Raw genomic sequence first — 22,174 nt, forward strand, 5'->3', positions numbered from 1 at the left:
ATATTTTGGAGCATATGGAAGACTAGCTGGCACTTCCCAAAAATTTGGCATGCTAGGAGAAAGTTAGGTGGGACAGGATGGGAGTTCCAAGACACTAAAACAGAAATTGCTGGAAAATCTCCATTCTGGAACTTGAGTTCTGATGAAAGATCTCTAGATCTGAAATGTTAACTATGCTTTCTCTCCACACACGCTTTCAGACCTATTGAGTTTTATTAGCAATTTCTGTTTTTGTTTCCAATTTTGAGCATCTGCAGTTCTTTTGTGGTTTTCTTTTGGGAGGTCCAAGAGTTGTACTCCGTAAACAGTATTCAAAATACATCTCAAATGTTTTTTTTATTTTTGATGAATCTGATGAAATGTGAATTTTATCTTGGCAAAGTGGTCAGTATTTGGATAAAGTTAAGATTATTTGATTTGATGGAAACATGTACACTGTGTTTGTGTTTATCTTGCTTCATGTAACACAAATGGTATTATTAGCTTCCAGCCTCCATATTCATTTAAATGATTTTTGATATGATTTGCCAGTGCAGTTATTATGGTCTGCTTTGAATTAATTGAGATTAATCAGTTTTTGGTTGATACGTTTTCCTCTCCGCTCATCCTTTGGACAAATCAGGAATATTCTGGGAGCTCATCTATTTCAGTGCCTATTAAAATTGCCTCCAATTAACATTTTCTCTTTATTTCCTTTAGACTCAATGTTATCTCTCTCAGATATCAGTGACGACGGTGATCTGGTAAAAAGAAAAAAAAGACTGTTTTCCTGCTTGTTCCAGATTCCTATCCCACGATCTTAACCCTTTCAGTAATGCTGGGAAACCCCTTTTATATGGCTAACAACATTGGTGCAGAAAATGAATGGATTGACATTCTCCAGGCATAACCTGTCATTCTGATCATTGTTTTTGCTAAGTGAAAATAAGTGTAAACAAGTATAAAGCACAGCCAGCACATTTTCTACTTTTGCATAATTTCCCAGCCAGCAAAGATACAATATGCCAAATGGCCTTCTCCCCTCAGCTGTATCATTTTACAGTTCACTTCAACATGTAAATGTTCTGACCTAAAATTTACACAAATTTGTTCATGTCCTATGTTCGCATTTCCGACCCACTGTGCTCTGACAATGTAGCTCTGATCTAATCTTCCATACCTCATATTTTCTATAAGGGTATCAGTTCGTGAGATGCCAAACCATAGCAACCATTTACTCCACTCTTAGTTGGTGCTTATACTTGATGCCAACAACAGAATATTTCAGCAAATAAATAAGGAATGCAAGATGGATATGTAGTTTTTAATATATTATAATGGTAAAAATACTTGACAAGGTGTTCTGTAAAATTCAGGTAATGTATAGAAATGTTAACATGGTTTCATCAGTTTTTGAATTGGGGAAGAATTGCGAAAGACTACTGTTTTAGAAGCTTTGAAAATAACTGACAGAACACGAGATATATTTTGGATGTTCAAGTTTGTATGTTTAATTCTAAACGTTAACGCACATAGGACCAAGATGGCATCATCTGTGCAGATGTAGGTGGACTTGAATGTTGGATCATCCAAGATTCTATTGAATGAAGGAACAGGCTTGAATGGCCAAATGTCCAAATCCTGCTCCGAATTTGTATGTTTCTGTGAGATGCATGTTCAGACTCTTCTTCGACCAGACATTGCTCAATCAGTGAAAATTCTGTCATTTTTTTCTGTCATCTTCCTGTGCAAAGTTGAACTTTGCTGCTAAATGCAATCTAATTTCCAATTATTGCATATATATGTGAAGGAAGATATAATTTGCTAAGAACCCTTATAATTGTATTCTTAAAAATCTTAACTATAATTTTAAGCAGTTTCTTGCTGCTACTAACTTAACTCCCTCCCTAATGGTATTCTGGGTACACCAGTACACCAAATGGACTGCAGCAGTTCAGAAAGGCAATTCACCGCCGCTTTCTCAAGGAATGGTCAATAAAACTGGCCAGCCTGTGACACCCACATCCTGTTAGTGAATAAATGAAATAAAACATACTACCATTGCCTGCCTTAATTATCAGTTCCATTGATATTGTTCTTGAGTGGCTCCTTAATCCAAGACCAGGTTCCACCCACTTCTATAAAGCTTATTCATGAATGACAGGTTTAATGTTTGGTTATTCTGGCATTGTGACTTTCAGCAAATTCTTCCCAGCTTTACTGTAGTTTGGTTTGTTCCTTCTCCTTGCACTGATCCTAATTCCCTGCTCAATCCTTTGAGTGCTAACAGTGAATCCATACAACAAAGCCTTGGGGTTGAAGAATAAAGTTTACCTTTCGTTATATTAGGATAAACTATGCATCTTTGGAAAATATCAAAGGAATAAGTTTGAAACACGTATTTTTAACTTTTACTCCTGCGCAGCACTTTGATCAGGTGAAGAATTCTGAAGGTGACGTGAAAAAATCGCTCTAGGAATTAAAAGTGCATTAAATGAACCATATATTTAAAAAATTGTTCAAACAATCTATCTATATTGAAAGTTTCTTTTTTGTAACTGCCAACTGATTCCTATTCCCAATGGCAGACCTATAACTTTTATTGGTTTAACCCACACCACCAGAGGTTTAAAAATTGGTACTGAACAAACATGGCCCAAATTAATCAGACCTGGGTCTACTCTGGTATGGCTACATGCATTTCACATGAATATTAAAAAAGTTTTCCAAAGCTACCTGACACTTCATTATAAAATGCCATTGTGAGCTCTTCTTCTACTATATTTGGGAGTCTGTTGTGCCATGCGAAGAGTCTGTCTTTGCAGTAGGACAAGCTCCTGCTGAGAATTGTACTGTTGTAATGCTGACTTCAATAGATTTGAATGTCATTGTCAGATGCTATGTCATCAGATTTCTCATTCCTCGTTCTGTGTTGCCACCTTCATTGGTGTTCATTCAGGAACCTTCCTGATTTTATTGGCCTTCTTTAAAATAATTATTTATTATTTTTTACTTTAAGTAACAAGGTAAGGTGAGGATCATTCATCTTGGTTTCTGTTCTTTTAAACTTCTCACTGAGGGAAAATTCCATATGGGGAGTGGAAAGTAAGAAATGATTGGTTGCACTCCTCAACAAAGTAACTGATATCCATGTATGACCCAAAGCATTAACTGTGGTCAGAAACTTTAACCTGCAAGAGCACCAAAGCCGAGCCTGAATTTGTTCTGGTCTGTAATCGCAGCCACTCTACAGTAAAAATTACTAGATGGCAGTCAACTACAAAAAATGTGACTATTTCCTTCGATCCTCTTGCACATTTTATTTCATGTAGGGTGGCAGAACAGTCATAGACCACTTAGTGACACTGAATGAAGTAAAGCTTCAACGGAAATACAGCTTCAAGAAATCCCTTGTTAAAAATTGGAATCCTGCTCTTGATAAATGTCTCCTGTGTTTAGACAATGGCCTCTGTAATTTCTATGAGAAAAGGTAGTGCCCACTTGTCTGTTCCAAAGTCTAGCGTTCTGTCACCATGGACTAGTCTGTGTTGTCATAAACTTACCACACTTGCCTGCATGAACTCAGGCATTTGTTTCTCTATAATCCAGCATTATCCACGAGGGTTTGTGTCTATTAACGTGAAGGTGCCTCTGTGATGATTAATCTTGAAGATTGAGATTATGAAAATAGATAGAACTTTTGAATGGAATGCATATGATTTCATTTAACCATTGTTTTAGGCTTTACATGGCATTGATTTCATCAGTTTTATTCTTCATATTGAAGCAGGTGAGGGGTTTACCCAAAATGATGTGTTGTGCATTTGTGTGGTTTCACTAATCTTTTTACATTTAAGTTGTTTTATCTCCCCCCCCCCCCCCCCCCTCATCTCCGCTCCCTCCCAACCCTGTCTCCTCCCTTTCCAGCATGCATTACTGACAGTGACTCTTAACTTTAACAGTGTCAGCATGTTATTTCAAAGCCGTTAAGCATAGAGATTATCAGAAACCTCCATTTAGTTTGGCAGAAGATAACTGTTAACCTGACCGGCCTAGTCAACAAAATAATTTCATCTCTAGCCTATTTCCCGATGCAAACCAAGCTTTGACAGCAGGTCTGACAAAAACATGCATACCCACGCAAGATATCCTAAACCATCTGTCCCAGTTGAATTTCAGCCTTTCCAAACATAACTGATTATGAAGAAAACTCGATGCTTAGCTGACCTGACTCCCAAAGGGTTTAAATGTACCACGTGCTATTAAAGCATTAGTGATATCTTCATTTTCGCTCATTTAACTTAAAGTATGACAACAATAATTTCTCATTGTGGCCAAACCTAGCTGGAGTCTTTTGCTGGCCAGCTGTCATTCCAGAGTTGTCGGTACTGTCACTCAGTTGTAATGTTTTCTGTCCTGGAATCGTGCCTGAAATATTGGAAACTTCATAGCTTCAGGAGTCTGATCTCCAGTTGCTAAAGCTAATGAATATATTGTTGCAACATAACAGGAAGGCTAATGCCCTGTGTCTTCTATCTTTACCCAGCTAATCGAAGAGGCAATGCTATGACTTCTATTCTTGCCAAAGAACTTACCAAGGACGATGCCATCGGTCAGACTGCAAGAAAGAAGCAGAAAGTAAATAATGAAGCGAAGGAAGTCACGACACCAATGGAACAAGATGAGATGTTGGAGAGCATTCTTACACGCTCCAATTAAACCCATATGAAAATGTCTGGAATTTAACATCATGTGCCATAAATCCATCTATTTTGATTTGGTGCTTTTTTTTAAGTAATCTGAAGGTGTGACAGTTGGATTTTTTGGGACTAATTTTATCTCACTTGAAAATGATGGCACTAGCCAGACTGGCTTCTTGTACATTTAAAATGGGGCAGTGTGGCTGATATTTCAATGCATAATATTGTTCTCTGATATAAGTTTTTGGCAATGCTGCAGTGCAGACTTTGTCTGTCATAGGTGGCCCTCTCATATTTTGGGTGCCTTTGCTTATCTTCCTCAAGTTTTAAGCATATCTGTTGATTCCCATCTTTGATGGGTTTTATGTCAAACTCTCAAGTTAGTGAGATGAAAATAAATTTGTTTGCACATCAGCCTCATAGGCCACTTAAAATAAATCAGTAGGTGTTTCAAATCACATTCATTCCAAATAGTGTTGCAAAATATTCTATTGGAGATGGAGGGGAGACATTCTTATTGTATCACAGATCACACTTATGGCTATTAATAGACAGATGTCGCATAAGAGCTGTCAAGTAGCAAGTTATTATCGAACTGGAAAAAGCACTTGGCCCACCCGTGTTAAACATCTATACACAGCATTGAAACACATAAAATAATTAACATTTTGTACTTATATGAACTATAAAGCCAAAAGTTAAAAATAAATATAAATGATGATCAATATGTTGTAAAGGTGGAGATACAGAAATGCAGCTGTGCTTATTTCCTTTTTAATAGCATTGCCTCTTTGCTACTCAGCTGATTTTTATATTCTCTCTCCTGCACTGTCCACTGAAATATTGGTGCAGTGACTCTAGACGTTCACAAAACAGAAAGACTTCTAGATTTGCTTTATGAGCTCCACAGAACTGCTGACCTTGTACTTTACAGAGGTAGTTTCCACTCTGGTAAGGATCACATTTTGGAATTTTCTCTGTTGAATCAGGAAAATATGACAAATTAGTCATTGCCAAATGCCATATATTAGTTTGAAAGCTGTGGTTCAATCATTTTTACTTATATTGAACCCATTCATGGATTAGTATGGCAAACCATGAAATGTGTTCTTGTCACCCTGTTCACATGAAGCTTCCTGAGCTTTGCTGGATCATTCCTCTGTTTTTTTCCCAATTCTGTTTCGAAGTCACATTTTATGCCTTTGACAAAATCCTAAAAGAGAAATATTCCAATGCAGCAGTTGGGATGGTCTTACATCCATGATCATAGTTTATCAATCCCACTGGGAGGGAAAACTACACCAACAAACAAAACTTTTGCCAAATTACATAATTTATTATGTTGCCTGTGGAAAATATTTCCCCATTATTTCTATTCTGTCCTAGTCCCCCTTGTTTCTATCTAAACAGTGTTACGTATGGTAGAATATAGTCTGTATATGTTGGTAAATAACTTTTAATATAGCGTTTGTTGTAAATCATAACCACAACAATTCATCTGGTCTACTTGAGAAAGATATCATTCATCCCTTCAAGATTCTTTCAATTCAATTTCCTTCCACTAACAGCATGTTATACCCACACTGGAGGATAAGCAGTGAAGAAATGATTCAAAAGAAAGCTCTGTCACTTTCTCCTAATTTGAAATTGGAGAGAAAATGAGAACCAGAGGAAAATGCCCTGAAAGGTGCCTTCCATTGATCGACTAAAATAATACCATTGCTCATTTTAAATTTAGATTGAGAAGTTTTAAATCCTGGCAAAGTAAATATTTGATCATAATGAGCTCAACTACTAATTTATTTTTGGTGGCTGTGACTTAGCAATTCAGGTGATACACTGTTATATTCTTTCTGATTGATCCCTGCTGACGCCCATCATCTCAACTAAGTGATGGGAATTGCCTTGGGGTTCATAGGATTTTGCTGCTGTATGTAGACATGTTCCAGAGGATGTATGAACCTTTTCACACTCACCTTCAATAGCTGTAACTTCTCTCCGAGCCTTTTTCTTTTGGGGGGGGGGGGGGGGGGGGGCGATGTTATTTGGGGATATTTTTCCACTAAATGGCTTTCCCTAAATTTTGAAAATATCAAGTGACTGGGATGCAATTCGAACTTTTTCAGGCAAATTATTTACTACCTACAAACAAAGCCGCACTTTACAAGTGAATTTTCTATAGAATTTATATTTGAAAATTAAAATTATTGTTGACCAGTGGAATCTTCCCGCAGTTCAAAGCATTGTGCACACTTGAGGTGTTCTGATGAAGTAGAAATGGTTACATAAGTGAAGACCTATGTTGCAAAAAGCATCCACCAGTCCTTGACTTTCAGTGGTGTCTTATTAATTCCCCCTTTTCAATTATTTACTGCCTTCCGGATTTGAGCAACTGGAGTTCTTTCAGTACTGTAAACCTGTCTGTATTTATTTGAACAAAATCCATTCAGCTATCAGAAAACTGCAATTGCACTAATTCATGGCAGTTGATAAAGTTGAAACATTATTTGAGCGATTTTTAAGAGATTTGTCAAGTGTGTTTGAAAACCCTAGTTTCACATTGTCAAAATTTAAATATAGATCAACCCTGACCAGGGCTGTACATCAAACCCAACAGATTTCTCTATTTGTCCCGAGTGACTTGATTTGCTGTCCCAGGTAAATCTTAACTTTCCATTAACAGCCAGTTTCTGAGCAGTAATGAATCGCTTGCTCCAGCATGAAAGTACAGTTAGGTTCTGATGCTGTGAGTCAACTCTGACTTGAGCAATTTGAATTGTCTACCAAGTAAAATCCACAATAGATGATTAAATCCTGATTAAAAAACAATGTGAAGCATCAGTCAAATGCACCACTTGGGGCCAGGTGCAACTGGAGTTTAGCCTCTTTTCTCTTAGATCAGCTCTGTATGCCAAGTGATTTTGTTCAACCAAACAATATTCACTGACCAGCATTGTAATACAATTGCAATACCACCAACATTGTCCCAGAACACTAGTTGTTCGACTAGTCCATGTGAAAATATTCTTAAACTTTAATGTGTGACTGCTCCTTGGCATAAGCATTTACTAAGCATTAGATAAGGTCATGATTATGGGTTAGCCAAGTATGCTGAACTAGAGGCATTGTTCGTATTTTGCCTTTCTTTTAGCCAGCATTTCCCTTTGCCATTCCCTCTTTGCTGGAAGTGGGCTTTTGATCAGTAATACTGTAATGTGGATTCCTTGTGCTTTAACTTTCAGTGCATATACTGGAACTTGGATGTATTTAGATCCAAGGGAAGTGTTTTTCCAACCAACATAATTGTTAGATGTAAGCAATACACAGGTTTTTTTGGTAATTAGATTGATAGAGCTTAGACTTCTTTAATGTGCAAATAGTAGTACACTGACCTCTATGACTTCAAAAAGAATGTGAGTCATTAAGAACTGGATAACTTTGGATTACGTCACAGGTGAATTATTTAGACATGTGAGCGACATAAGAGAGCAATTTGTTTGAATTGTTTCAACTTCACCCTGAAGGGCACTGCCCTTGCTGGGAAACTATTCTCTCACAGACATTCCACCATTTTCTAAGTGATCATTCTTTCATACATATGACTGCCAATTAATCACCCCTGGACAGCATCCCACTGAGCCGATTCTTAAAGCCTGTACGTACTGAACACTGGATGTGCCAGGGTTACATTAAAAAGCTGCACTGAGTGAAAGAAAAGTCCTGCTGGAACAATTCATGAATTTGTACTGTAAATATGGCTCTTGTTGACTTAAGATATTGAAGATGCCAGAATATCCCTGACAAATGATATTTTAAGCACTTTGAGGACGATGATGAGGTAATCATAAGAAAAAGTGGTATCAAAATAAGGATTCATCTAAATTAAGTTACTGAGCTATCGAAAGCATGGATTTTGAGGAGGTGATCAGAAATCTTTTTATTCTACTGACTGCTTTATAGAAGATCTGAGAAATATGTGTTCCATTTATATCTGAATCCTGTAGGTTTACACAATTACTGTAGCCCATTGATTTACATTGTCAGTCATTTCAAATCATGGTTAGGGTACCGTGGAAAGAGTGGGACCAATGCTAGAATTATTTCTTTTGTTTTTGAATATGTAAAGGCTGCATTAGAAAATATTAGAGAGTTGTAATTTGATTTATTTTCTGCATTTATTTCATATATGTATATTATTTTGATTTACATGTTGACCGTTTTGTTTGAGAATATGTCTGTTAGTAAAAGTTGCTGGTCAGCTGGTTTTCAATTTCTGTTGCCCATCATATTTTGTGTATTGCAATATTTTAAACATAGGATACCCACAATAACATCTGTTATTTTCCTGGTCTCTACATTTTCTTCAGTGCTGGAATTCACTCAGGAAAGGGTACCTCTAAGATGGTTGGCAGCAAAATCATACCATACTTCAGATTATAAATTTAGGAACAAATGTACCAAGTGACTTTGACTGTCATAACTCACCAATCCTGAGAGGAGCTGAGCTCCTGAGTTATACTCCTCCATACTAGAATGCTTAATTTCTTTCCCCCACTCTGATCATTTTCCCTACTGCTTTGTGCATATTTTAATAAATAAAGAAATAGGTAATAAATAATTGTTAGATTTTTAGAATTTTGGGTGACACTGTGTCTAAGAGTCACACTTGTTATAGTTGGATGGTGTAGTGACATTTGCTGCTTCAGAAGGATTTTCTGGAAGTCACGGCTGGAATAAAACAATACCAGAGAATGTATCTTTTACAATAATTCTACTGTAGAGTGCCTGTTTATATCCATAATTTGCAACTAGGTCCAACTGAAAAGCAAATTCATCTGCTTTACTAGGAGTCATGTAACACGAGTGTAAGTAAGGAATGTCCTGTATACTAATACCTGCCCAGGGATAACATGTCAAGATTGATATTCATTCAGTGTTGTGTTATTGCGAATTGTTTTTTAAAACTCTGTCAAACCACTGTTCATTTTTATTAGATAAAGGAATGCATCCACTTTATTTACCGGTTGTAATCAGAAGGTTGCCTTCAGATTGAATTATCCACATTAGAGGATAGGATGCAAGAAAATTCCAGAATATTATGCTGTTTTCCTCAGTAATAGAGCGGTTTATTTTATTGTAACAATGTCACTGGAGCTGTCAGGGCTAAATGAGTATTATTTATCCTTCACAAAGTCAATGAATTATAAAATACATGAAAATCCACATCACTTTCATATGTTCTTTTTCTTAAAACCACTTGAATGTGATGGAAATATGTATTCTAATTGCTTAGAGTTTTTTTTAAAAAAAGCTATGGCCTGAGGTATTTAAAACTTGCAACTATTAAGCCATTTCATCTCATTTCATAGTGCAGGCACCGAGAATCTAAATTGGCCAAAGCTGAGACTTTGGTTGTTAGGAATATTGTAAGAATAATGAAATATGCTTTTTCAAAGAATTTTCTTTTTTTCATAGAAATTGTTTCTTGCTTTGAAATCTAATTGTATCAGATTTCTGATTTGAATTGTAAATAAAAAGTATTTTATCAAGCTACCTTGCTTTGTGAGATTTTTTGAATTGCTGCTATCTTGCTGCCACTAAGATCAGATTTTTATTAACTTTCGCATTGTTTTCCAACATGGCTAACTTTAAGGTACCTAAAACAATATTACCTCTTTCTCCAGTCCTGCAAGGCTTCAACATCTCCTCACAAAATCTTCTATCCTTTTAGTTTTCTTATGATATTGATAAAGTTAATTCTCAATACTGCATGTTAAAAGTAGCCTCGCAATTACAAAGTATTTTTAGATATCCGAAGGATATTAATTATGCTGTTTATATTGCAAATTAGCTTCTTTAACAAAACACTAGGTTTTCAAAGCAGTCTTGACTTCAAGGTAATAAAATCCACCTTAAAAATAGTTTCAAGGTGGCCACTTCTGTATAGGTCGAATGAGCAGTTCAGTCCAAATTGATTTGCAACAGTATACTGTACTAATATATTGTGAATAGCAAAACCTTCTGAAAACACTTCAGTGCTGCAGGAGTTGCAGTTAACTGCTTCAATAACACCTGCCCTATGATCACCTCTGGTTTTCTAACCTCAAGCCTTGCTTGTGGGTTGGTAATAAGACCAAATAGGAACAGAAGTTGTAGGCTGTTTGGGTCCTCAAATTCCTGATAAAGGGCTTATATTTGTTGATTCTCCTGCTCCTCGGATGCTGCCTGACTGGCTGTGTTTTTCCAGTGCTACACACTTTGACTCCTCAAACCTGCTCTACTATTCGATAAGGTGATGGCTGATCTGTTATCCCTGCCCTTTTTCTGCAACCATTGATTCCTCTACTAATCAAGAATCTATCTCAGCCTCAAATATAACCAAGGACTCTGCCCCCACAGCTGTCTGCAGCAAGGAGTTCCAAAGACTGTCAAACCTCTGAGAAGAAATTCTCATCTAAGTTTTAAGTTGGCACTCCTTTATTTTGTGACAATGCCCTCTGTTCATATACTTTTCCATGAGGGTAAACATCCTCTCAGCATTTACCCTGTCGAGCCTTTAAGAATCTTAAATGTTTCAATGATATCATCTCTCATTCTTCTAAACTGTGTTGAAAGAGCTCTAAACTGTTCAACATTTGCTCATAAGACTGACCCTCCCTGTTGTCATGATGTGGGGGAGATGGTGTTGGGCTGGGGTAGACAAAGTTAAAAATCACACAACACCAGGTTTGTAGTCCAACAGGTTTATTGGATTTATTGTCACATTTACCAAGGGACAGTGAAAAGTTTTGTCTTGTGAGCAATACAGGCAGATCACAGAGTTAAGTAGTATAGATCAGTCAATAATTGATAAATCGCAAAACAAAAATACAGGTACAGGTGAATGCTAAGGGTTTGAGAGTCCATTCAGTGTTCTAACAACAGTGGGGTAGGAACTGTTTTGAAATGGGCTAGTACATGTGTTCAGGCTTCTGTACCTTCTCCCTGATGGTAGAGCTTGTAGAAAAGCATTGCTAGGGTGGGATGGATCCTTTCCTTGACAGCAGGCCAGGTAGATGGAGTCTACAGATGGGAGGTTGGACTTTGTGATTGTCTGGGCAGAGTTCCCCACTCTTTGTAACCGTCTCCGATCTTGAATGGTACAGTTGCCATACCAGGTAGTGATACATCCAGACAGAATGCTCTCGGTGGCGCACCTATAAAAGTTAACAAGGATATTCACCGTCATGCCAAATTTTCTCAGCTGCCTGAGGAGGAAGAGACATTGTTAGGCCTTTGTAACCAGTGCATCCGCATGAAGAGTCCAAGAAAGCTTGTTGATGACCACTCCCAGGAGCTTGTCACTCTCCACTTGGTCCACCTCTGTTTATTTGGAAGCACCAGTTTTCGGAGTGCTACTACTTCAGGTAGCTATGGAATGGGATTATAAGACACAATTCATAGCAAAAGATTACAGTGTCATACAAATGAAATGATATATTCAACAAACCTAGATTGCTGTTGTGACACTCTGCAATTTCCTTCCTGAATCCTTGTAAGCTACTGCATCCATTCACACTGTGGGCTCCAGATCCACCACTGCTGTAACTTATCTCCAAGTGTTACCTTCCTATATTGTTCAGTCTTAAATGTTAAACTCAATGTTATTTTGTCATTATTTGTTCTTAGAATGTGGGTGTAACTGGCTACCATGTCATTTATTGCCCAGCCCTAATTCCAGAGATGGAATAATGTACATTATTGTGGGTCTAGAGTCACACATACAACAGACTAGTTGAGGATGGCTGATTTCCTTCCCTAAAGAGTATCACTGAACCAGTTGGGGTTTCTTTCGTGACAATCGATAGTGTTCACATGGTTGTCATTAGGTCAGATTTTTATTGAATTCAAATTTCGCCATCTAATATGGTGGGATTTAAAACCATGTTCCCAGAACATTAACGTGGGGCTGTGGATTACTAGTCCAGTGACACTATCACTACTTCCTGCAAGACAAGTACAGATGAGACCATTCGGTTATTGTATCTTAACTTCATCAATCTGCCTTCACTTTGTTAGCCTCAAAACTGTTGCATAACAAACAAAATATTTAATTGAATCCGGGGTTGTACCATTTAAAAGTTCCGGACGTATCGCTCCTACTTTTATTAGTTAGTCAATGCCCTATCATGTCACATTAATCATATTGACACAGCAGCTGGTCAAATAATGTTTGGAGACAAAAAGAGTTGAGTGCATTTCTTGCAATGTCATTGTTAAAGTCTTTACTCTGATCTCCTTCTCCATTTATCAATGTGATGGCAAGCAAGAGCAAATGTTCTTTGCTTCAGATGATCAGATCTGAATTATTTAAATGTTTGGAACAGCTTTTAAGGCTTTTCAGCCAAACAGTGTGTCTGGTTAGGTTTAACCCAGTTGCTTTTCTCCTTTGTGACATTCACTCAGAATTGTTTCATATTGTAACCTGTAACTCAAGAATGCCCAAGTGACCAGCCTGCAGCCAACGTGTGGACTGATCTCAATCAGTTGAGTTTCTGAAGGTCAGACAGCTCCGCCTAGTTAATATTTATCTAATACTGCAGTGAGAAAGCCGTTGCATTTGAGTCAAAAGATTGTGGGTCCACTGCTCCCCACCCCCGTTCCCCAAATCCCGAACCTCACTCTCATCCTGGACACCCCATCCCCCTCCCAGATTGAAGTGGTTAATACATTTAAGGTTAAGCAGAGCACATCTCCTAAAGTCCTTGTCAAGACCTGTCCCTGAACCAACACCAGTATGAACAGACTGACCCCACCACTATTGGGTGGCATGGTAGCTCAGTGGTTCGCAGTGCTGCCTCTCATCATGAGTGACCCAGGTTCGATTCCAGCCTTGGGCAATTGTGTGGAGTTTGTGCAATCTGTCTGGTTTGTGTGGGTTTCCTTCAGGTGCTCTAATTTCCTTCTACAGTTCAAAAATGTGCAGGTTAGATGGGTTTGCCATGTTAAATTGCCAGGGATGTGCAGGCTAGGTGGATTAGCCATGGGAAATGCAGGGTTTTACAGGGATAGGTTAGAGGGGTGAATCTGATTGGGATGCTCTTCAGAGGGTCGGTGTGAACTCAATGGGCTGAATGGCCTGCTTCCACAATGTAGGGATTCCATGATTCTATGATCAAGGAGTAAACACTTAATGTTCTTCATTGCCTAAGTGTTTTATGAAAAGGTGAATGATGCAAAAGACAGGTCCAAAGTAAGCAGTGCAGATAAAACTTGTCTGTTTATTGATGTTACTGGCATGACATGACTTCAGTATGATTGAAGGCAAATTTGGATTTACATTTGGAAAGTTCATGGATATTTCAATGTGTGGGATGGTTTGAGGAGTGAAGGCACCCATGAAGACAGTAAAGAAATACCACATTGATAAGATAATGTAATATAATTATATTCATCTCGGAACAGGGCCTTCAGCACCTTAAATGGGAAACAGGGCATGGTGGAATAAATGAAGGTTGAAGAACAAAATTTGAAGGCAGGAAAAGGGGGTGAGCATTGTTAGGACTTTGTCAAGAGGGAAATATGAACGACTGGGATCTACTGAAAGTGAGTGTGTTGGTTGTGGTTGGGACAAAAGCAAAGTTGTTGATGCTGAGCCAAAGGGCAGGGAAGTAAGAGGTTGGAGTTCAAGTGGTTTTCCAAGAGGATGCTTTCAATAGAACAATCGATGCAAAAGGAGTTTTTATTTAAGCTAATATGTGCAGTTTGGTAGATGGAGTCTTCAGATGCATGCTTGAATAGTAGCCTGATTATAGTTTGAATGTTGGAAGCATCTAAATGTAATTCTGATGAGATTGTTTTCTCGAAGTTAATAGCTGCACTGGAGCAGCCAAATAAACTCAAGCCTTGATTTTGTTTTCTGTTTATTAATTGGAACCTGTCCCTGATTCTGTTAAAGGTTAGTGGCAGGAGATCTTGTCATTCTTCATGATATTCTCAGCAGCGGCAGATGTTTCGAGTAGTTTTTAGTTGAGGCACTGAGTGCATCAGCAATTGTGGCAACTGGTGTTTATCACTGCAAACATTACATGCTTTTTAAACCTATGTTGTTCACAGAATCATGCATAAATATGCCAGGGCTCGCTGCATCACTCCATTCATGTATACACAGCTTAGTGAGACGATCAGATATAGGTGAGAAAGTTACCAGGGTTGATGGCACATGGGTGAAAGTCCAAGGAGGGATGGATGGAATGGTCAGTGATTTGCCACACAGGTGAATAGCTTGCTATCTTGACAAGAGTTGAGCATGTGGAATAGGCAAGGTTCCTGTGGAACGATTCCCTGGCAGTACTCAATAATAACAACAACAACAACTTGTATTTATTTCATATCTTTATAAAAATGCCCCAAGGTAGTTCACTGAAGTATTATAAAACATGAGTTAACCCTGAATCATATTAGGGGAGGTGCCCAAAAGCTCGATCAAAATATAGGATTTAAGAAGTGTTTCAAAAGAGAGAAGTTCAGGAGGGAATTTCAAGGTTTAGGGCCCAAATAAGTAAATAGTGCAGTGATGTATTTCTTATTTAAGGTCAATGAGAAACTGTACTGTGAACATTTTGGGTTAAAGGGTTTTACCAAGTTATTAAAGGAACACTTTTTTTTATTTGGAATTGTTCAGCATGTGACTAACCTGCTAATTACTGAAAATCAAGTAATGTTGGAAAGTGATAATCAAAACTTTTAAGAGGGAAGGACATGAGGCTCGTTGCTTGTCAATGTTGAGTTGGAAGAATTAAAAATCACAGGTTATAATCTAACCAGTTTGTTTGGAAGCACTAGCTTTTGGAGCATTGCTGCTTCATCAGGTGGTTTCGGAGCAGCTAGTGCTTCCAAATAAACCTGTTGGACTATAACCCGGTGTTGTGCGATTTTTAACTTTGTCCACCCCAGTCCAACACCAGCACCTCCAAGTCATAATTTGGAAGAGATTGGACCTATCTGCTGAAGGTTATCCAGCCGCACTCTACTGCTATTGGTTTCTGTCTGAGTTCCATCTCAGTGAAATATTTCAGGAAACCTGAGAAGATTTCAGATATCAATTTCTGTAACTACCTCAGCAAACCTGAAAGCTGAGCTGTTATTTCTGTCCAAAGACCCAAGTCTAACTGACTTTCCATCTGAAGTGAAGGCAACTGAAGATTTCCCATTATTATATGGTAGTCAACTTCTGTATTGTAAGCAGAATTAGGTGATTCAGCTCATCGAGTCTGCTCCACCAATAGATCATGTTTTTCAACCCCTTTCTTCTAGCCTTCTCACTGTAACCATTTATCCCCTTACTAGTCAAAACCTATCTATCTCTCTCTTAGGTACAAATAATGACTTACCCTCCACAGCCTTCAGCGGCAATGAGTTGAACTGATTCATCACCCGCAGGCTGAAGAAATTCATCCTCATTTCATTTCTAAAGGATTGTCCCTTCACTCTGAAGCTGTGCCCTTGGGTCCTAGTCTGTCCTCCCAGTGGAAACATCATTTCCATGTCTACTCAACCAAGCCTCTTGATGTTCTGAAATTTCAATCAGATCCTCCCAGATTCTCCTAAAATCCACCCATGGATCTCGTCAACAGGAAACTTAAGGAGCTGTGAAGAATAGGCTGAGGCTGTTTCCCCTGGAGCATCGGAGACTGAGGGGTGACCTTATAGAGCTTTACAAAGTTATGAGAAGCATGGATAGGATAAATAGACGAAGTCTTTTCCCTGGCGTCGGGGAGTCCAGAACTAGAGGGTATAGGTTTAGGGTGAGAGGGGAAAGATATAAAAGAGACCTAAGGGGCAACTTTTTCACGCAGAGGGTGGTATGTATGGAATGAGCTGCCAGAGGATGTGGTGGAGGCTGGTACAATTAAGAGGCATTTGGACAGGTATATGAATAGGAAGGCTTTGGAGGAAAATGGGCCGGGTGCTGACAGGTGGCACTAGATTGGTTTGGGATATCTGGTCGGCATGGGCAGGTTGTACCGAAGGGTTTGTTTCCATGCTGTACATCTCTACGACTCTATAACTGGCCCGTTTTATCCTCTGAGTTTGGGCCTTGGCCCAGAATGGGGGGATTTTTTTTTAAATGCCTTTCACTTTTTATTAAATGAAAATCATATCTCTGCAGGGCTGTATTATTCTGTTTACTATTTGAATACATTTGGAATTAAGAGTTAAAGTTCAATTCCAGAATTATCGTCTGCTGCCAACCTGGTCTTGCCAGTTGTTTAACCAATATGATATATATTTTTGAAATCATTATTTATGAGGTTATGAAAGAAACCTGGTGAAATAAAGGAGAAGCAATTTTGCCATTTTGATGATGGAATCAAAATGTTCACACTGAAGCTATGCTCCTGGAGTGGAGGAGTTTAGTTACCAGCAACTCCTCCCATCAGTGTTATAACAGATTAAAATCAGAAAATTTTTAAGAGGACTGAATTAGCTGATAATCTCAGGGTGTTTTAAGGCTAAAGGAGATTACAAAGATAATGAAGAAGTGAGGACTTGGTGACAATTTAAATGAAAGATGAGGATTCAGACCAGACTGTCAATGTAGGGAAAGTGTATGGAGCAAGATCCAAAATAAAGTTTTTTCAAAGGCTGTCACTGTTTTGCATTTCTATGATATGTTTCCTTTTCACAGTTCTTGTCATCTCTGGGTTTGTGCCTTTATTGAGGAATGTGTTCTGTTTAGAAAATGATTGAGCCCACACTTGGCAGAGGAGGTGTTCTTTATCATTTTGGATGTGTCACAAGTGACAAAAGTTTGTCTGATTTCTTTTTCCCTGAAAGGTTCAGTAATCCCCAAAAAAAACTGTGCAAGGTGGGAGTGAAAGGGGGGAGGTTGTGAGTAGCAATTGTTTAGCTTCCAGTGAGCTGACTTCTGTTGTTACGCACTGTCCAACTTAATCCAAAGTTAAATTCAAGGGAGACTCTAATTCAGCTGCATCACAATTGGTACATCCAGTTGCCCTGCAATCAATGCCATGAGTGCCACCACCCTTTGCTGTTCCCATGAAAAGACATGCATTTATATAGCATCCTTCATGACCACATGACATTCCAAAACTGTTTTTAGCAATTAAGTACTTTTGAATTGTGATCGCAGGTTTAATCTTGGAAACGCTGCAGCCAAATTTGCCATAAGCAACCATGAGAAAATAACCACAGAATCAATTATTTGAAAATACTTAAAACATAAGATACTGGAATTACACAGCAGATCTGGCAACATTTGTGTAAAGGGAAATAGTGTCAGAATTGCAGGCTTGTTTTATTGCCAAGTTTTCACATCTGCAAAATATTGCATTGGTTTTTATTATTTGATGGCTAAATAAGAGCCAGGATTTTAGAAAGGTCTTGCATGTATTTTGGAGAAACCATTCTACCTTGGAGTTCTTCACATCCACTTGAGACGAAGTGAAGGATGTAGAAGTGGCTCTGCAGCATCGCTTATGCAAATATATTCGAAGAAACCAACAAAATGGCAAAAATAAAAAGAAGTTTTTTATAGAGTTAATTTCTGAAGACTGCTTTGGTTTTAAAGTGAGTCAGAATAGTGACTCATACTTCTTGCCTTCACTGAGTCTTTGTTATGTCAAGGCCCACGCACAGGATTATGTTTGGCTTGGCTGAATATGAATCAAAGCAACATGACTGTTCGAAGCAGTCATTCCAATGTGGACTTGCTAATTTCAGTGTGTGTATACAGAGCAATCCTGTCATTGCAGGGAGAGTTATTGTTTAGTATTCTGAACATTTCAGCTTCTTAACACGGCAGGGGACAGAGCCTGAGAAAATGCTGCAGCTTAATAAACAGCTGCATCCTCACAGGAATCACGGGTACTGTTTTACAGGGTACTTGAAATGGAACAAAGTACCCCAAAAATAAATTTGGATGATTTTCAATGCACAAACCTGAACAGTCCTCCATGACCGATCTAAAACATGATATCGTGTTTGTGAAGTTTTGGTTTTCTGTAATGTTTGATGTGATAAGCTTGACTCAGTGAGAGGTTCTCTCACTCGCACATCAGAGGTTAATATGTTCAGGTCCCAACTGCAAGGCCTTAGGTATCATTTCAGCATAGTGCTACACTTTTGAAGAATCCATCTTTCAGATAAGACAACTTAAGGAACTCTCAGGTAATGGTAAAGATCCCTTGAGGAAGAAGGCAGTTATGCCTGGTGTTCTGCTGGATACTGGTTCTACAATCAACACCATGAAAACATGATTTAGTAAACTGCTCTTTGTGGGAGCTTGCTGTGCACAAGTCAGCTCTAAAGCATGGTGGCATGTCCTGAGGTTTAGAGAATGACATACCAATCCAACTGCTTTTTAAAAATAAATATTGCAAGATATTTACTTCAGTTGCATTGTAATGAAGTACAGTTCATGGGACACTTACATTTCTCTGGTTTCCCAGCCAAGCATCTGCCCTTCATGTTTGGTTATGGTCAAAGAGCATTGATAGGTAGCTACACAGCTGGAGAAGGATTCAGAGCTGAGCCTGGTTTGTTCTCAAGCAAATGTTTTTCCCAGCTAAGGTCAATGTGTAAAAACAAGACCTTTAGCTCAGACCAGGTTGGAACATGTTTCTGCTTCCTCTAGTTTCAACATGCCTCTATGCAAATTAGGGAGTAATCCCTGTCTTCTGCTCTGTAGCTGACCAAGAAACTGTACGTTTGGAAAATCCTAAATTTAAAGTGTGATAGAAATTCAGAAAATGAAAACTGCTAACCAGCAGAATAAAACATGGAGTGTGCCATTTTAGTCAGAACAGGCGTCTGAGATTAACATGAGGCTTGGTCCACTGCCAGAATGCATTGTTCCAATGGTAACACATACAGGTTATAAATTAGCACCCCATGCAGAACCACATTTTATAAATAATGTAAAAATATGCAATTATGATTTGGGAAAAGACACTGATGTAAAGGAAATCATATTATGGAAGGAAGAACGATCAAAGGAAAATACTTCCCTTTCCTGAAATTGAGGTCAGCTGCAAATAAATTGCTCCTTCCAATATAGAGCTCCACACCAACATCCTGAGACTGAAACTGTATATTTTATACTGGCTGGGGGCTCCTAAGTAATGGAGTTCAGTAAGAAAGGGAGGGTAAGGAACGTGATCCACCTCTTCATTTAGGGGTGGCATTGTCCTCATGATATCATCCCACTAGAAATACAGAGATCCAGGCAATGTTCTGGGAGCTGCGTTCAAATCCCAACATAGTGTTGTGCTGAGTTCAATAAAAGTCTAATGGTAACCATTAAACCAATGCCAATTAACGTAAAAATCTAAATGTCCTTACCTGGTCTGGCCTATGTGTGACTCCTGCCATCTGAAATGGCCTCAGGTCTCTAAGCAAACTCCTGGTTTGGAAGCTTCATTGTCTAAACCCTTGTGCTGATGTATCTGGTTCTCTAAACTGCTTTCTAGGAGAGAAGCTAAACTTCTTCTCTGGTTTTCTAAACTGCAAACCTGCTTCTGAATGTCTCCCTTGTGTTTTCTGAAAAGACTTGCTCAATTCTGAACTAGATTCTTCAGAACTGAAAGCAAAACGAATAGATTTAATTATTTACTCCATCTGTCATAAAACAACAGCATCAGCATCTTTACGTTAACATCACAGTGGCCCACAGTCATCTCCTTTACCACAAAAACTGGATTCATTATTTCAGAAAAATTATTTGATCTTGACATTTTTCTTAAAAAGAGAACCCGTCACAGAAGTAACTAATGCTTATCTCTTGCTTTTAAAATCCAAGTGAATGTACATAAGTTTCACACCTTTCATCAAACTTTCCCCTAAAGAAGAATGAAACTATTCATTCAAACTTCATTTTGAGTAACTCTCTAACCTCTGTTGAATTCAAAAAATCTCTGCTAGGCTAAAATGTTCTTTTTAAAATCACACAATTGCTTAACTCAACTTGCCCACCATTTTTGGAAACATTTTCCTATGTTTCCTGTTAGAAAAATATATATATTTGTGGATTACAAGAAGTATGAAATGGAGGATTTGAATAATTCCTGAATTGCAAAGGAGTTACCATGTTACATCTTGGGACTCAAATAAACAGTTCAAAGGGAACAAAGGGTTGTCTGCTATTCAGAAAAAGCCAAGTGACTTAGAGAAAACAAAGCATTCCAATATAAAGATGAGAGATTGTGTTTTTGCCTATAATTGCTAGACAGACTGAGCTTTGGAAGGAACCCTGTGCAGAAGGTTTCCCAGCATCCTTTGCAATGAAGTTGTGGTATCTTCTAGTAAACTGTTTCTTGGCAGTTGCAAATGCATCTCCAACCTAAAGCCAGACAATTCCGGTTCTCTATAAAAAGTAGCAAATGACAAAAGGCTTGACCAAAGGAAACTGTCTCCCTCTCTTTTGCAATCAGTAAGAAAATATGTCTTAGAGTAAAAAGCGACTTTTCTTTCAGTGAAGTAATGAAAAAGAACTGATGAAGTTTCAGATATCCTAACTGTTTGCCTTCTGAATCTGAAATCTCACCTGAAGATCTTTCATCATTTAGTGACCAACAATTTGATCTTGTCAAGAATAAACTTAAGGAACTGTGAGAAATTACCTATTCTACACTTTTAGTTTAGACTTTTGGCCCATAAGGATGTTTTGTTTCTCTAATTATTTCAAAATCATAAAATCTTTCAGAGCTGTCCCATGTTATGTTGTCTATTTATAAATGTGTTAGAATTAAGATGACATAGTTTCTGTGTGCATAGTATCATCATTATGATCCATATTGTCCCTTGTTTGAGAAACCTCGTTATCAATAATTTAGTTTCTGAATTTAGTGAAGAAATCTAGTGAAATCAGCTTTTGTTCTGGATTAGAGGAATAAGGTGAAACAAATTGGCTAATTTACTGAGTAAAAGAAAAGAATTCCTAGAAGCATGGCACTCCAACCAGAGCTCTATCAACAAACACATTGACTTGGATCCCATTTACCATCCCTGAGAAAAAGAATAGGAAATGACATCACCACTGGAAATGACATCGCCAACCCAAGGAAACCTAAACACATGAATAGAAAGTGGACCATGCCACCATTGCTTCACTGGAAGCTCATTGATGATGTGACCTAGTATGGTGATGAAACATCTGAAAATGAAGCTTCCAACTCAGCAAGCAAACTTAAATCCAAAGAAAAGACATTTACACTTTTGCTATAGCTTATGTAGCAGTGAAATTGATCTATGGTCATGAGATGAAACGTCCATTAAAATTTATCATATAATTGTTTTAAATTGGAAAGATGAGCCCAGAATGTGTCCATGTTTCTAGAATGATTCAGAGAAGTTTTCAAAATAATACAGGAGCATTTATTAATTTTATCAGCAAAGATAAAAGAATGAGTAGATAAACTTGCTGAAAGGAAAGCATTTCAACAGGAGCTGAAGAGTTAGTGGTGTTATCTTTGCAGGATCAACCTCTGAAAGCA

At 38.1% G+C, this 22,174-nt stretch overlaps 1 protein-coding gene across 1 annotated transcript in view; it reads left to right on the forward strand.

The window, feature by feature from the left end:
• Window positions 1-6,709, forward strand: part of LOC140491842 (protein diaphanous homolog 1-like) — a 342,842-nt gene extending 336,133 nt beyond the window's left edge. Inside the window, exon 28 of the mRNA XM_072590241.1 lies at window positions 4,526-6,709. Coding sequence (XP_072446342.1) covers window positions 4,526-4,698 — 173 coding nt within the window. The 3' untranslated portion in view covers window positions 4,699-6,709. The remainder of the gene's footprint in view (window positions 1-4,525) is intronic.
• Window positions 6,710-22,174: the final 15,465 nt, after the last annotated feature.

The sequence above is a fragment of the Chiloscyllium punctatum genome, chromosome 20, assembly GCF_047496795.1.
Source record: "Chiloscyllium punctatum isolate Juve2018m chromosome 20, sChiPun1.3, whole genome shotgun sequence".
Classification (NCBI taxonomy): Eukaryota; Metazoa; Chordata; class Chondrichthyes; order Orectolobiformes; family Hemiscylliidae; genus Chiloscyllium; species Chiloscyllium punctatum.